The sequence below is a fragment of the Drosophila santomea genome, chromosome 2L (assembly GCF_016746245.2).
Source record: "Drosophila santomea strain STO CAGO 1482 chromosome 2L, Prin_Dsan_1.1, whole genome shotgun sequence".
Lineage (NCBI taxonomy): Eukaryota > Metazoa > Arthropoda > Insecta > Diptera > Drosophilidae > Drosophila > Drosophila santomea.
This window is the reverse complement of record NC_053016.2, coordinates 11268736-11286106: the sequence shown is the minus strand read 5'-3', so window position 1 is coordinate 11286106 and position 17371 is coordinate 11268736. Positions and strand designations below refer to the sequence as shown.

The 17371-nt window shown below is 42.0% G+C and overlaps 2 protein-coding genes across 4 annotated transcripts; both read left to right on the top strand.

Moving 5' to 3' along the window:
* Positions 1-1411: 1411 nt before the first annotated feature.
* Positions 1412-16930, top strand: LOC120456278 (diuretic hormone class 2). 3 transcript variants are annotated; one of them, XM_039643021.1, is made up of 5 exons: positions 1412-1490; positions 1586-1657; positions 14978-15086; positions 15694-15819; positions 15952-16930. In XM_039643021.1, the coding sequence occupies exons 3-5, from the start codon at positions 14995-14997 to the stop codon at positions 16085-16087; spliced, it is 354 nt and encodes a 117-aa protein (XP_039498955.1). In that variant the 5' UTR covers positions 1412-1490; positions 1586-1657; positions 14978-14994; the 3' UTR covers positions 16088-16930. The 3 variants fall into 3 exon arrangements, with proteins under 3 accessions (XP_039498955.1, XP_043862814.1, XP_039498963.1); XM_044006879.1 differs by having other exon boundaries at positions 1446-1657; positions 14978-15083; XM_039643029.2 differs by having other exon boundaries at positions 1448-1657.
* Positions 12390-13603, top strand: LOC120456273 (lysosomal aspartic protease). The gene has a single exon (XM_039643008.1). It carries the CDS (start codon positions 12433-12435, stop codon positions 13549-13551), a length of 1119 nt encoding a protein of 372 aa, XP_039498942.1. The 5' UTR covers positions 12390-12432; the 3' UTR covers positions 13552-13603.
* Positions 16931-17371: the final 441 nt, after the last annotated feature.

Genomic DNA, 17371 nt, shown 5'->3' with positions numbered 1-17371 from the left:
GGCCATTCGCTTGCATAATTTCTCTTAATTAGTCATAGTGATTTAGTGATTGCTCCTGACTCGCAGGAACTTTGACAGTTGACTGCTCATAAGTTGTCCAGCTGTCTTGTCCAATTCCATGGTGCGAGATCCATTGAACTTTTTCACATGGGCAAGGTCGGGGCTCTGGAGATTAGAATCACGTTCCGTTTGTGGTGACCGCCGAATAAATATGGCAAAAAGCAAATACCAGGCCGGACACGTCGTCGGAAGCAACAAAAACATTGTAAAGCTTTTATCAGCCCAAATTATCATTAGCCGCGTTTTCTGTGGCCGCCATAAAATCTATACATACATATGTGCATATGGGCGGTAAGCATTCCCTACATACGCATTGGGCATTTCCGCTGGCCAACCGAACCTTTTGGTACACATGAATTAGCTTCAGTTGGAGCTCTGAAAAAATGTGGGTCAGTCAGAGGATTGACATGGATTAAGGGGTATTAAGCTAGGTTGGGAAGCAAAAAGAACTCCTAATTCTTTAGCAGTAATTGTCGAAATGAGCCTATAAAAATACACTGTAATAAAATACTTTCCGTGACATTAAACAAATCAAACTACCATTGGTCTGTGGTGAGATAACGATATTATTATATTATTACAAATTGGGAAATAAATTGTTATCAATAAATATTGAATACCTTTTTTGTAACCTTTATGCACTATTTATGATTGGGATTGCCACAATTCAAATATCAACAGTTAGCATTCAATTTACATCAGTCAGTCCCGATATAGCCAATGATATAACTTCCTTATCAATATGCGAAATTATCACATTACTATATATGGCTTTTAGGGACGACTAATAATGAGCATAACCAAAATAAGCGAAATAACCGAATAATTGTGATGGTAATCTCAACTGATTAGTCAGAGTTGCTGTGCAGAACGCAGAGATAGTTGATGCACCGCCAATTATGCGATAAAGTTATTAATAATCTGGTATATTGGGGGGGATTTATATTGGATTTGACGGCTGACAGCTGCCGTAGTTTGGTCACTAATTGAAAACAATCAGATGCTGATTAATCCAATGCTGATAGCCATGATCGATGGACAATGGCTCGATAAACGCTTTGATAATTGTGCGTAATATATGATTAATAAACTGATACAGCACGTATTTCCAACTGGTTGCCCCATTGGCGTAGTCGTAGCATTCGTAGTCGTAGCAGTTGCCCTTTTGCCACGTGTTGCGTATACGACCAGTTGGCCAGCACCCATGACTGCGCAAAATCCCCATCGAAATTGGCCAAAAGCAAAAGCAGCTAGTAGTACCACGTCGTGGGCGGCAGTCGTCGTGTTGCGAACTTCGGAGTTCCCACTCGGCTGCCACCTGAACGCGTTGAAATCTTTCGTATCCTGGCCTCGTATAAATCGCGGTCTCCTTGGCTGCCGATTTCACTTGCGTTTCAGTCTCAAAGCGGTGCAGTCAGCAGCCACTAACGGTTAATATTTTAGAGAAGCGATTTCAAAAAAAGTTTTTCAAAATCCCATCGAACGTTTGCTCAACGTTTTTGAACTCTGTTTTTGTGTTTTGCAGTGGAATCGATCTGAAACAATCGAACTTTGATCGCATTTAAAGCGAAAGTGTTGTGTGCATTTGTGAAAAAGGGTGAGTGATAATAAATTTTAAAAATATTGTAAAACTATTCAATTTAAAAGTAATGAATACACGTTTGATATCTTTAATTTGTATGCTCCTTAAATCTCTTATCAGTTTAAATTCATAATTCTAATAATCCACTTTAAATACTTGACGCTAAATAGTTATAGAGTCTCAATCATTTAGAGTGTAAAAAAAATGGACATGGTCATTATATTTACTATATACCACATATAAGTAAATTTATTTAAAAACTTAAGAAAACATATTGATTGTAAAGTATGTTAATCTTATGGAAAGCATAAGTCGTAAATTATAAGATTTCAAAATTTTTATTTTTGCCGACGGGTAAATTATTTTCTAAATAACTTTTTAATGCAAAAACCAGTAATCATTTTCGAATAAAATTTATAATCCTAACATAAAAAAAAGACGATTTTTCTTCAAGTTTTAGCTTTTCATTAAATTTTTTTTTATGAAGAAGACCGATTGTCATTCAATTAGACATTAAAACCATCTAGTACCCAGCTAGAAGTCCTTCTCAATCAATTAAATATACTTTTAGTTCTAAGAAAGTCTACTCTTAAATCAAATATGTGCTTGTGTTCAAATTGTTTTTTTGACTTGCTTTTAATTATGTTTTCATGGCTCAAAATTGCGCACGTTTAAAAATCGGAAAATGAGGCGGCCTTTTATAAATTGCTTCTTAGCTGGCCTAAGCCATTAAGTCAACATGTAGCCCACGACCGATGCAGAGGTCCTTCGATGATGTGTGTTGAGCCCAGGACATTTGTTGCATCCCCTTTGTCCTTCCTAAATGGGCTGGGTTTCCTTTGGGCCTCGGCCTAGGCGACCTTTTGCCCCATAGTATCGGGGAAAATCTTTATTTTCCTGCTGCAAAATTGAAGCTGGCTCCTTGGCTTTATTACCTCTTGGCTCGGCTCGGGCCAACTAAGTCCTCTGGATTATCGCAATCATTTTGAGCTTTATTTTGCTCCCACATTAGAGCGCCCTTATAGTTTTATGATCTTACGGGCAACGCTCTTGGCTGTTTCTAACTTAAATTGCCAAAACTTAAGTGTATAACTTCTGATCTTAAAGTTGGGCACATGAAATTAATTTTCCTGTGTTGGGAACAACAGTTGGGCAATTCGATTTCAGTGTTCAGTGTTTCGAATGACTTGATGCGCCCCGAAAAGTTAAAGGAAATTCAAGTGAAGTTTCCCACAAGCACGACTTCAATTTCAACGTTTAATAAATGAGCAATTTCATTTCACTAACGTGAGCATCGAAATTAAAGACCATTTAGCTATGTAGATGAAAAGAAAGTATAATTGAAAAATGATGAAATTATAATTGTATCAAGTGCGGTGCATCGCAAAAGCCGCTTAGCTGCGGCATCGGGAAACGTGAGCTGGTTTTTGCACAGTGTCCACGCCAATTGCTTCTAATCCTTTCCGTTTTTTACATCCGCCTTTTAAATTGAATATTCAGTATCATGAATGAAATGGTAAACAAGGCGGATTATGTTTTTACTGGCTTTGAATGTGGTAACACCATCGCAATTCGGTTACTATTCTGAGCTTCATTTTAATTGGTTTCAGTTCAACTGATTTCGAAAAGATCAGACATTAATCAGAAAGCGATTCAATGTTATTTAGATTTATGACCACAGATTATCTTACTCTCTTAGATGGTATTATAAAAAAGTTGTGTTCTCAGTGTAATAACACCATACTATTTCAAATACGTTGTGTGCACAACACAAATCCAAAATCGTAAACTCAAAACTAGTCTATTTTGATGCACATTTCAATTGAGCAAATAGAATAGCACAACTAAACTCACATCCATTCATCACATTCCGCAGTAAAAGTGTTTTTATTCACTGTTTTCACACCTCCTGCGACCTTTTGAGCATTTTGTGTTGCCTACTTTCTTGCGCAGCGGAAAATGGCATTTCTGGAAAATTCAATTCTCTCGCTCAGGTGCTTTGGATGAAATGGAGGGCGTTGAAAACTACTTATTTTCATGACCCCTCCCCTGCCATGCGGTTGTTTACGATGATGCTCTCTACTGTGACGATTTGTGTCCAATTCTTGTTTTCTTTAAATTTACAAAAGGGAACACACTGGAGGTGTACAAGTAAGACAGTAAGAGGGCTGATGATTTGGGTCTTGGGATTTCTTTTTCATCGCCATTCATTTTCTTTTATCCCTGAGTCTGTGAAAACACTCAAAAGCGGAAACTTTCATACTTAATTAATTCGTGTTGGAATAAAGGAGTTTACCTCAAACTGGGCAACAATTAAAAAATGCTTAAGCGAGAGGCTTTAAAAACTCACTTAAGCATGGCGAAAAGGGACTTAAGTCCCCAAAATATGAAACACATAGACGCCTAGAAGCTTAGGGAACTTTTGAGACGAAAATGTTTCTCAACCAGTCTCCTTGAACTGCTCTCGCTCTAATTAAATTTGCATATTTTTATTAATTAAATTGTTTAGCCAGTGTTTACTCGAAGCTTGCGAACTTTCGGCCCCCGACTCACATGTGCATGCTAATCACCGCAGGGCAGGGGAATCCCCTACGAAAATTAACACGCCCCAAGGCAATGACAATGCAAACAAAACTGGGGACAACTGCAGATGAGATTCGAATGCTTGCCACGCTTTTCATTGGACGGAGTCCTGTTTAGTCCCTGCTAAATTCTAAGGATCGGGGCCACTTTTCAGGCTCATCTGCCACATTTATTGCATTCTTATTATGCGGAATATTTTTCTCATAATATTATCCGCTTTATATTACCCCAAACGACTGCCTGCATGAATTTAATTGAGCACGATTTTCAGTCCGAAAATGTTTACGCCTCTAATTGGGCGAGTTTATGAATTCATAAACTCTCAAATATCCAGGCCTGGGTGTTAAAAGTCAAGAGAGGGGGCTTTATGTAGTGCGTAACAATTTGTTAAAAGTGGGCTTTAAAATGAGCAGCAGTGGTGTTTCAGAAAATTAATTATGCTATCAGGTTTGTAGATTCCATTTGTGAGCATGAATGGTATTACATGCAACTATAATTGTGCTCTGAAATAATAGGGGAACAATAACGTTGCCTTTGGAAATAGTGGAGCATGAATAAATCATTTAGATAGTGCAAGTATTTGTAGCACTTTTGCTTTAATATGCGAGCTGCAATACCTGTGAGTACTATTTATCTAAGAGATACATTTCGGTGCTCGCCTTTCGGTTGAGCTACTCTATCTGCAATATTGCCGCTTAACTGCAGGTAATTTCTCAGCCCATTTGATTCATTCTGAGCTGCTTACTCCCCAATGGAAGATAAATTCGTGCATGCAGTGTGTTAACCTCTTAACATATAAATTTTCACTTTCCCTCTGCATTTGCATCGACTTAAGACCCACCATCGAGCTCCACGAGCTCTGAACGCTTTGATGGTATTCCACCGCACAGCTGCCAAATATTTATTCGCATTTAAAAAGTATTTTATGCTGCATTTTCCCATAAGCATTTCCCGGGCACTCTTGCTACTGCTGCCACGTGAGTCCTCGGTCCAAATACCAGTCCTCGGTGATAAGACATGCATTCAACCTCTCCAGAGGCCCCCAAAGCCCCCCATCCACCTGCTCCTGTGTCCTCAAAAATGCTTTGGCGTTGGGTTTTATGCGTGCTCCTTCTTGGAAGTGTTTGTTTTAATCTGCCCATACCCAAGTCATGAATTGTTTGTATGACAAAGTTCGCATTTTGTAATAAATTTGTTTAAAAAAATGGAAAATATTCCAATGTTTATGGTTGGTATTCAAATTAAATACTATTCGCCAGCTCAGCTGGCTGTGCATTACAAGTAAAGCCGCATATTAAACGAGGTCCAATAAAAAGTATTTGAGTTTGGCCACGCTTGAAATTTTCATTATTATAATGGTTTTCTTTATGAGGGGAAAAAGAGCATTTTCAAACCAAAAAACAATTTAAATAAAACGTATTACCCAAATGAAAACAAGACCCAGGACACGTTTCACCAGGACCTTCAACTGCATTCTCGTGTTTGCTTTCTCGACTCAATGGACTCTCTGCAAAGGACCAAGATGTGTGGAGTGCAAACTTAAATGCCACGAAATTAGCAGAGGTCGTTCCCATTCCCGCTGGCAATTAAAGGCACTTGAGCTGCTGAATCAACTGCCAGGGTAAATATCACAATACGTTGCCAGCGAGAGCTCAAAGTAAAGCTTTGTGTTATCGAGGAGAAACATTTACATTTTGCAACTGGCAAACAGAAATTCAATGCAAAATAGGAGCAATCGTGCGGGGTTAAGGGGCGCTGTTTGTGTTGAGCAAAAGTTGTGGCAACAATGCTCATAAAACATAAACAAACAAACAAACAAATAAACAAACAAACAAACGTCATTGCGACCGGCAGTTTATCAGCCAGCCAATAGAGTGGCTTCAAGTGGGTGGCTTTTGGGTGGCTTTAGGGTAGCTCTGGATTGCATAACACATGTGTGAAGGTGGCTTCCACCCCCACCCACCTGACAATGCAATCAAGCGAAAGTGACAGAGCAGCAGGAGCTGCGCCACTGACATCGATATGTCGACAACTGGCAACTGGTGCACATGATGACGGCTCTGTGGGGATTTGGATTTGCGGCTGGTTTCTGGTTGCTGGCGGATGTGGCACGCTAGATGGCTGGATGGCAATGCTGTGTGGCACAACAAAATGGCTGCGCCAAAGTATTTAGCCAAACTTTCGATACAAGTTTTCCTTTTCGCATTTTTTTGTGCGGTGATTCCCCACTGGCATCGTTGCTGGTCTTCAGTTTGATTTGAATATTTTGTCACTCTGCTGACGCACTTGGCTTTCGGCTTCATTCTTCATATGAGTTACGTGGAAGTTTAGCAAGTGCGAAAAGTATTTGCAAAGTTCCGTTTTTCCAGTTTATACTTTTTTAAGATATACTTACTTGGCCTCGTCGCCATAAAACCGAACAGAAAGTTTTTGCGCACTGCCCTTAAAAGTATGCTATATTTTTTATTCCACTGGCATGTTTTCATAATTATTTAAAATAACTATAGATGCAGATTATATGCAGCACAAAATGTGCAGTACATAATAAATAATATTTTTTAACACTTTTCATTACTGAATCTCCTGAATATCGAAAACATTAAAATATTCACTGCGTTTAAATCAACAGAAATCTTTTTGCACTATCCATGAATTCATATGAGCCTTGTTTCGAAATAAATTGTACATAAATAAAACATTTATAGTATTTTATCGAACATACCTCGGGGACATGCTTTATTTTCTCTTGCATTTAAAATCATCGGCTTGCCCAAACAACGAAAACTCATCAAAGAATAAAACCCCGTATCGAATTGTGGCAGACAAAGCGAAGAAAAAAAAAGATCCCAAGAATTCCGAATCACCAGAGGCTAATTCACAAATTCCCACAGTTTGCATACAGAAATGTGAAAGCATAAAAACATTTGCCTAACACCAAATTCCCATTTGGCATAAACCTGTTGCCGGCATAATTTGTGGCTTGTACGGTGTTAACCAACCGGAAAATCCAAATCCAAATCCAAGTCCAAGGCCGAATGCCCAAACCGACACGAAAAACTGAAGACCCATTCGAAATGCCGCTCTAGTTGAGTGCAATTATTTTAATCTGTTGCCGGCATTTTCGGCATAATTTTTCATCAATTTTAAAGATTCAAGGTTGGGGCCGAAGTAAAATAAAAGAATTCCTTGGGCCGCAATGAATTTTTAAGTAAATGTAAAGAGTGCCGAGCCCAACTGGAGTTTCCACCCAGTGCCTCCCCACTCCCCGAAATGTGATTCTGCCTCATCCACATCCACAACCTCAACCTCATCCTCTTCCATGACCTGAAAGTCTCTGTGCCGACAGAAACCCAAGGCGGCGCTCGCGTGGCAACTCCCAGGAGGACGTTATCCTGTCGGTTGTTGTGGGCAATGCTTTTAGCCTCCGCAAGTTAAATGCTCCAACCTTACCCCGGATTTGCTCCTCACCTCTGGGCCCACCTTGTGTGCGCCTTTTCCACCTCATTGTCTTTATGTGTGCGGCAAAGGAGCTCCTTACATCATCCCCCCACCCTGCTTCCCATGGTGGGTCAACAATTTTTACATTGTTTTTTGGCATCCGAGAAATGCTCGGTTGTCTCTGCTCCGTGTCCTTTCGACGGAAAGCGAGGAAAACTTTCGCTCCAAAGTTCAGATCCCGCGAGGAACGGGCCAAAGTTTTTCCAAGCTCTTTTAATGGTACATAACCATTATAGGTTATACAATTATAATTACTAGTGGTTTATGACGTGACCTTTTAGGCCAGCGTGTGTGAAGGATAAGTCGTTTGTTGGTCGTATATAAAATACTATAAAAAATACAGCAGGTTAAAGTGTTTAATTGAAACTAAAATCGTTTTCTAATAATTATAAAACAACTTCAAGCACCTTTAAGGCCTAAAAATGCACAATAAAAACGTATAAATTTAACTTGAACTAAAGTGTTATTGTTGAGATTTAAGTGCTGACGTCGCGTGCTTTAAAGTGTTAATAACTGTGGCCATAACCATAACCAGCTTAACTGACTCGACAACCAATCTAATCGGTTCAAGATTATTGCCTTGATTGATGTCACAAATCGCTGCCTACAGATATTCGACACTTGAAGTTGTCGCGTTTCTGACTTGTTGATATCTCCCCGATTTGCGCCAGATTCCAAGTAAATAACATATGATACGAACTTCGGAGTGTAGGGTACTTAAGTTTGGGAAAACTCACTTCTGTCAGCGACTTTGGGGTAGTTAAGTGCGAGCTCATTAGCAGTTTCCATTAGCCAGTCTGTGCACAAGAACTTTGCACCTGGCAATGCGGAACGTAATGGAATGTAGTTTCCTAAAGGAAACTCACCTGCTTGCGGACATTCAGCCGACTTAGGCCCAATGGCTTTGCCAACTAATCAGTTAAGATGGCATCGCTTCCGCACACACAATGGGACGAAGGACGAGGGATACACTTTTGTGGATTGGGGGGCAAATCAAATGTCTGCCAACACAAATCCAAATCAATCTTCTGTCTCCGACTGTGCGGGTCTTGTTTGCTTAATTTGACAAACGGAATAATTTGATGTATATCTAAAATGGCAGCCAACAAACCAGCGGGGCCACCACCTCCTCCTTGGCCTCTTTGGGAGTCCGGCGGACATGGACACGGACACCGCAGCATCATCCGCCCAATCCGCCGACTTTGTCACTAATTCAATAAGCATCCAATTACAACGCGGCGGGTGTGGTACCCCCTCCCTTCCCCTCCTCCTCCTCTAAGTGCCACCCCCTTCCATGCGTATACGCAATTTTCATTTGGTATATGAAAATTTAATGCAACTGAAAGTGGAAAGCTGTCGTGGCAATAATTTGCCCTAATTATTTTGCTTTCCCCGCCGTTAGCGGGCTTTGCTAAACTACGAACAATTTATTCAATTTCAGGCGTCAACGAAAGCGAAATTAATGCAACTCTAATTAAATAATGTATAAGGTTAAGGGCTTAGGAACAAACTAATGTTTTGAATAATTATTAATTGTTAACTGGATATTATGATTAATAATTTTACAAACAAATTCTAAGCTAAAGGTGGCCTTTTAATACCACTTGTTACTACATTTATAAATTTGTATATTGAGTATAAAATGAAATCAAATTATTACCTTTACACAGATCATAGAGGGTATTTAATCAAATCACGTCTAAAAGTGTTTTTTTCTCTGGAATTACCTAGCCTAAATGGCTTAAAACTAAAATTACTTGTCAATAATATTGATTTGAAACATTCTATCTTTAGATGGGCTTTACCTTGTTTCTTCCAGCAATCACATATTAGACACTGATTGGTGAATGATAAGTCATTCATGCAACAAATCCCTTAAAGTGAATTAATGCTGGGTATTGGGATTAAAGTACGTGAAACCATTTCTGATTCTCGATGCTGAGGAAGTGGCCTAAAACCCTTAGCCCTGGCCTTGCGATTGAATGACCCAAATTCAATTTGCCTTTCGTGTGCCCAGTTCGCAGTACCCAGATTCAGCACCACCTCTGATTTTGCCCCGCCCAGCAATCATAAGTACGTTTCCAGTTACCAACGCAGCAGTGGGTCCGAGCGACCCACAAAAGCCGGGGGCTCACAGGGTGCGAGTGTGTCTTGTGTTGTTTGGCCACAATCAAGGCAATGCAATTTCAATGTCTGACTCTCGTGTTACACTTTTGTCCAGGCTGCACCCAGACACCCACTTACCCACTCACCCAGCTCCCAGCTTCCTCCATCAACATCCAGAACGCCACTTGGACAAGGTGTGAGTTTTGCGTGGCAGGTGGGGCTGTGCTGCCAGCCAGGAATCTCATCTCGTTAGACAAACGCCAGTACTGCTGACTGGGCAACACTTGATTTGGGTTAACCACCGAGCGGCCCAAACTGTTTGGCCTATTCCGCTTGATGGGATTTGAATGCTGCGGCCATGGAATGGGTTTTCAAATGCCAGATTATGTAGTCAACTTCTGATTGCTGGAACTCTCTTTGAAGTTGCTTAGAACAGCTTGTTGGGCGATAACATCGCCGTTCTTGAGTAGTTCATTTGTGAAAGTCAAACTCTAAATAGCGCTTTCAAACCGAAATTATGATTGATACCAAGTATTACCCACTTGAACGAACACAATCATCCATGAGAACTAATATTCCTTTTAGAAAGCTCAGTAAATGCGTTTAAATCCTTTTTTACTCTACTTTAGTTAATTGAAAGCATATAATAAACTATTTGCACTTGTTGAATTTATCTGTCGTCGCAGTCGGGTTATAGTTAATGTGCTTATAGGCCAAAGTTCGCCGGCTAGTGTGCATTTGAAACATCACTACGAGTATCTTGCTCGATTAATCGCCTGGCACTTGACTGACTCCGAGGCTCATAAACCACGAGTCGGTGCATCGCAGATCAAGCAAGCTGTGAAAATGCAATCGCCGGAAAGAAGGAGGAGATGGAGGATGTGGGCGAGGATGAAGAGTGGGTGCTCCTGGCTGATGGCATCTCCCACCCATTTGTGAACCGGAGGCAAATGCTCACTGACCGAAACGGATACTTTCCATAATAGCAATCTATTTGTTCACTGGCTCCCTCCTGTGCCGTATGAAATATTTACGAAATGTGAATGTTTGCTGATTATTTTTTGGTTAAACATTATTTGCAACTCGGTCTAAAGCCTTTAAGCCATGTCCACACGTCCACGCACAGCAAATAAAAAATAAATCGAAATTCATACAAGCGCACACATTTCGGTGTTCGGTTAGTTGGCCAGCCACCCCGGGCGTATACTTTATTTATGTATTTGCCCACTACAATCAGCTCCAGCTCAATCCACTCGCACGGGCCCATAAATCAAAAATGATTGATAAACGGTTGCTATTTGAGCAGCCGCCTAATAATTGCACATGAAATGTCACCGCTGAAATACAAGAAAAAACAAAAAGGCAGGCGGCCCACGTCGGTAATCATACGCCCCGTGTGCCCAGTATCCAGTATCCAGTATGGCCAGTTACCGAAATTGCCCGACGGTGCGTGAAATCCGTTGATTACTTTATTTGGGTCGAAAGTGCGCAACGCACTCGCCCGTGGACACCTCCATGTGGTCCCTTGTCCCTTGTCCCTTGTCCGTGTGTTACTAGCCCTTGGCGATAGCAGCGGATGCTCTGCACCACAATTAACCTGTGGCTGACCACCACACAGCACCACCCAAACCCAGAAATCCACACATTACTGCCCACAATCCCACATGGGCAAACAGTCCTTGCGCTGGCAGTAAAACACAATCAAACCGATGAATCTCCATTGTCCTGCTTGGCCAATTGGAGTGGCATTTTATTTGATTTTAAATCTGATTTCAATAGGGTCTTAAGCTTAATGGCAAGACCTGCATTTGCTTTTATCTGGCAAAAAACGAAATTTATATTTTTATTTGACCGAGCAAATCGCTGGTGGAAGTGCTCAAGTGTAGCCACTTGATTGGAAGGGAATTTTAAGCCGCACTGAAGACGTTTCCTCTTGGCTGAAAACGATCCCATTCCCACGTTTCTTTAAATTAACCAATTGAAAAGAGATCCATTCTGGTAATGCGCCGCATTTTGTGGTTTTTAAGCTGCTTGCATGTGTATACCTTGATAAATAAGTAAATAAATATTTAATTAACCTGTGACTAACAAATATATAAATGCGTTATTTCATCATCCCAACAAATATTTGTACTTTTGCAAATAGAGCCAGATGACTTTCCCAAATTTGCGGTTATTCCCAAACTCACTTATCACTATCTGCAATTAATGCGCTTATCAGTGAGCTTAATCAAGCAATGATATTAGCAAATTAGCATGGAGAGTCACTTGTTCTAATCGCCTAATGTAACCATTATCACAGTCACTCAGAAAGCCCAATCAAAACAAAGTCCAGCTGCCTAATCGAATTTCAGGATTCACTTCTTGAGAACAGCGCTATCGAGAAGATAGCCCAAATATCACCTCACACCTGAATTGATAGTGTGCCAGATTATATTTATCGGATGGGCGAGCATTAAAAACTCATACGGCTTAAGACTGGAGTGGTCAACAAATCTTATCGCCGGACAATTTGGGCTGTGATTGATGGCAAGTGCTATAAATTAGACCCGCCACACCTGATCGTCAATTAGTCGAGCTCGAGTAGACGACAAACCCAGAGAATGTTTAAACCCATCGCTGTAGTAGTGCTCCTGGTGGCCTTGGCCAGCGCGGAGCTGCATCGCGTGCCCATCTTCAAGGAGCAGAACTTTGTGAAGACGCGCCAGAATGTGCTGGCCGAGAAGTCGTATCTGCGCACCAAGTACCAGCTGCCCAGCCTGCGCAGCGTGGATGAGGAGCAGCTGTCCAACTCGATGAACATGGCCTACTACGGTGCGATCAGCATCGGCACTCCCGCCCAGAGCTTCAAGGTTCTGTTCGACTCGGGCTCCGCCAATCTGTGGGTGCCCTCGGACACCTGCCAAAGTGATGCCTGCCAGACGCACAACCAGTACGACTCCAGTGCCAGCTCCACCTATGTGGCCAACGGCGAATCCTTCTCCATCCAGTATGGCACTGGCAGCCTCACCGGCTACCTGTCCACCGATACCGTCGACGTCAATGGCCTGAGCATCGAGAGCCAGACCTTTGCCGAGTCCACCAACGAGCCGGGCACCAACTTCAACGACGCCAACTTCGATGGCATCCTGGGCATGGCCTATGAGTCCCTGGCCGTGGATGGTGTGACTCCGCCGTTCTACAACATGGTGTCCCAGGATCTGGTCGACAGCTCCGTCTTCTCCTTCTATCTGGCCCGCGATGGCACCTCCACTTTCGGTGGCGAACTGATCCTCGGTGGCTCCGATTCCTCCTTGTACTCGGGCTCGCTGACCTACGTGCCCATCTCGGAGCAGGGCTACTGGCAGTTCACCATGGACGGATCCTCCGTTGATGGTGAATCGCTGTGCGATGACTGCCAGGCTATTGCCGATACCGGCACCTCCCTAATCGTGGCTCCCTACAACGCCTACATCACGCTCTCCGAGATCCTGGACGTGGGCAATGATGGCTACCTGGACTGCTCCACCGTCAGCTCTCTGCCCGATGTCACCTTCAACATCGGTGGCACCGACTTCGTGCTGGAGCCGTCTACGTACATCATCCAGTCGGAGGGCACCTGCATGTCCGCCTTCGAGTACATGGGCACCGACTTCTGGATTCTGGGCGATGTCTTCATTGGCCAGTACTACACCGAGTTCGATCTGGGCAACAACCGCATTGGCTTCGCCCCAGTCGCCTAACTTACGATCTGAAATTAGTAATCAATAAAGCAAACGAGCTCTTGGAATTTTATACCGAATGTCTGGGTCACCTGAAGTGGGTCACCTTCGGAAGGCGGAATGTGTTACAATCTAATCTGCTTACGACTTTGTAAGTGGAGGTGCTTTGAGTAAGCGATTCCAATTGCGTTTTACATTCATGGCTATTTATGCTTATCTGTTTGCCATTCATAACAAATGAATTTCGTTTTGGTAATTAACACTTTCGACGGAGCACATTTATCGTCACTTATAACTTTGTAATTACTTTTTTTTACGTGAAAGGAATTTAACAAATGGATTCATTGGGTTTAATAGAACTATATATTCCTAACCTTTGCAGTAATCCCACATGATTCAAGAACATATAATGTATAAACTAAGTACAAACGTATCTCAACTATACCACTTAGAATCAGAATCAGATCTCGTGGCTGTGATTTATCGACACTTAAGGAGACTGAAGCGGTTATCCAACTGTGTTATCCGGTAGTCCGCAAATCCACAGCTGGCAGTGGGACAAGTGTTGACTCTGCACCCAAAGGAGATGATGTGCGATGGGTGGTGGAGGTGGAGGTGGAGGTGGCGGAGGGACGTGTTATGCAGGCAATGACAGAAGCCATCAGTTCCGGGAGCCAATTCATTTGTCCAGCCTGTTGCCCGGGCAATGAAGTGTGTCACCGGGTGTCAGGAGGGAACCCAAGGAGCTCTGAGAACTCGGAGACCTCGGGGGAATGCCACAGATGTCAGGGATAGTGGCGGGGTGTCAAAGGATAGCCAGTGATGTCAGGGAATTGTGCGGGACTATAGTTTTGCCACAGCAAACACAATAGTGACAACACCATTTGGGAGTAGCGGCAGAAGGACGAGAAGCATCCGTGCACGATGACAGGAAGTGGAAGTGCAGTTGAGCAATGCAAAAAGTGCTGGTCTCCTGCTAACTCGGTGGAAACAGGTGGACAACACACAGGTTATATTGGCCCTGTTAGCTAGTTGCCAACGCAAATGAGTGAAGGAGAAAGGATGGGGAGCGAAAACAGGAAGGGTAACCCAGATTGGGAATGCTTCGTTGAGCAGTTAATGAATCACTTAATGGAAAAACCTGGTCGCCACTCGACTTCCGTTCCGTTCTGGGTGTAGACTCAAACTCCCACCATTGACTTCTAAACACTAAACACTAAACCGCTTGGCCTCTCAAATAACTTATGAAACTTGGCCAAAATGTCTGGCCACGAAAGTGGGTAAAATGTCTGTGTAGATATAGAAGTAATTTGCTGGTTTTAAAGGTGTTCTCGTCACTAGTGACTTACCCCATAAAGCGGTGATTTCGTTGTAGTGTCTTTGCTTAAATTGCACTTTTTGAGGCTTCTTGTTTATTAAATTATTTCTCAAACTACTTCCTTTTCAGGAGACAGCCGCACAAAGATGACAAACCGATGCGCTTGCTTCGCCTTGGCCTTCCTGCTCTTCTGCCTGCTGGCCATCTCGAGCATCGAGGCAGCTCCGATGCCCAGGTAGTTGTACCCTATTCCCATATCCTTTCCCATTTGGCTGAACACATACATACTAATTAAATTTCGGCACTTGAGCTGCGAAAACCAAAAAATGTGCCACGCAAATATTTAAGCAAAGCAATTACCCCACTGAGATGTGGGTGATGAAAATATACTTAGGCAGTCGGAAAAACGCTCGCATGGCGAACGAGAATTTTCAATTAACAAAATGTAAACGTTGACAAAAAAGTGTGTCAAAAATTGCAGTACTTGCCCATACACTTAAGTCGCTTATGTAGATGGCAGATACTCTAAGGACAAGTGATGTCCTGTGTGGCGGTTTTAAAACTTAATTTCCCCTTCATCAAAGTAACTATTAAAAATTCATTGAGCCCTGGCCAACTAATTAGCGATTGCTCGAATGGAAAATGCTCGGAAACATTTGGGCTTTAACAAATAATTGGGTTTCCATGCAAATGAAGATTTTAAGCCAGGCGAATGTCAAATTCAACGGGGCCCACGTAATTAGATATCCTGCTCAGCCGCATTCTGCCGATGTATAAATACAAATACAACAAAACAAGCCCCACAAGCCGCACTCTAATTTTCCATTTCGTTGATTTTTAAATAGCCAATCCAATGGAGGATACGGTGGCGCTGGCTATAACGAACTGGAGGAGGTGCCCGACGACTTGCTCATGGAGCTGATGACTCGCTTTGGACGCACCATCATACGGGCACGCAACGATCTGGAGAAGTAAGTGGTAAACTAAGCTAGCAAATAAGCCAGAGTATTGATAAAAATGCATTAATACCTATATATATTTGAATGCTACCAGCCCAATCCAATCAAATCATTGCTAACTACGAAACTTCTCCGTTTTCAAAGCTCCAAGCGAACCGTGGACTTTGGCCTGGCCCGGGGATATTCGGGCACCCAGGAGGCGAAACATCGCATGGGTCTGGCTGCAGCCAACTTTGCCGGAGGACCCGGGCGAAGGCGGCGATCCGAGACCGATGTCTAAGCTGCGAATCCTGTGTGCGTTGAGGACGACGAGTGTCAACTTCTCCAGCAACTGAACTTGACCCATACTTTGATACTTTCCTACAGCTTTCATTTGTTTGTTATTCATTGTACATAAATATTTATTACGAAAATGTTCTCATTTGCCCATGCATTCATCACATTCTCTTTCTTCAAGAACTATGCAAGAATAATATTGAACAGATATCGAAATTATATCTACCAAAAGGCGAACAACAACCGAATAAAAGCGTTAAACTGTTGCTCCGAACGAAAATATTGAACACGATTTATGAACATTTTCATCTCCGATTTAACTCTGCAACTCTGCTAATTGCTCGTTTGAACAATTCCTCAAAATTGGGGGAAAAGGTATAAGGAGAAGGGAGAAATTTAAATAAATATCCTAAATATATATTCAAGTGTAAGCATAATCGCGCAAAAAATCTTTAACTAGGTATGTCTTACATAAACTAAAAAAAACCAAGAAAAAATGAGCTACACAAATATACATAACATACATACTTATATGCCACACACTTTTGGCCCCCAAATGAAGCCAACCAAACCCCAGAAAAGAAACCCCAAAAAAGAAACTCCAAAAAAGAAACCCCAACGAAACTGAAAGTTTATTTTACCCATAGCGCCGACTTGGTCTCACGCGACTTTTAAGTATTGTAAATATATAAATGATTAAAACACACACGTACAACTAATGCGATACAAATATATTACGGAATTCTACTTGCATATATGTTTAATAATTATTGTGTCTATGCTGCAAACATACATATAATCTTAACGTGAGTCGGGCACGATCCAATAAAAGTCTACATTTTGAGAACTGGCTGGCCTTTCATTCATTATTTCTTTAATTGGGGGTTTCCCCACTTTGGAAATGGCCATTCTATCTGTGGCCCCAAAACCAAGCCACATCGCACACCTGACGCAGCTGGCCATCCAATTTGCAGAGCTCATAAAATGTATCTTTGCATCGGGGAGTTGCAAATGCAAAGCAGCCATTAAGGAAGCCACCGAGCTGCAAATGCAATTGATTTTATTTATGTATGTATATGTATATACTTACTGGCGAATTAGGATCGCCTGATTTATGCATGGAGTTCGAAAGGTTGGCTGGCCGCATAAGTGGACTTTGAGGTACCATAAATTCGCAGTTGGTGATTAATAGGATTAGAGTAATTAAACTTAGACATCTGAATATATGGTGCAAATAAAGAAGAGTCAAAGGTAACAGGTGAGAGTCAGCAATCATTGACTGCAAAAA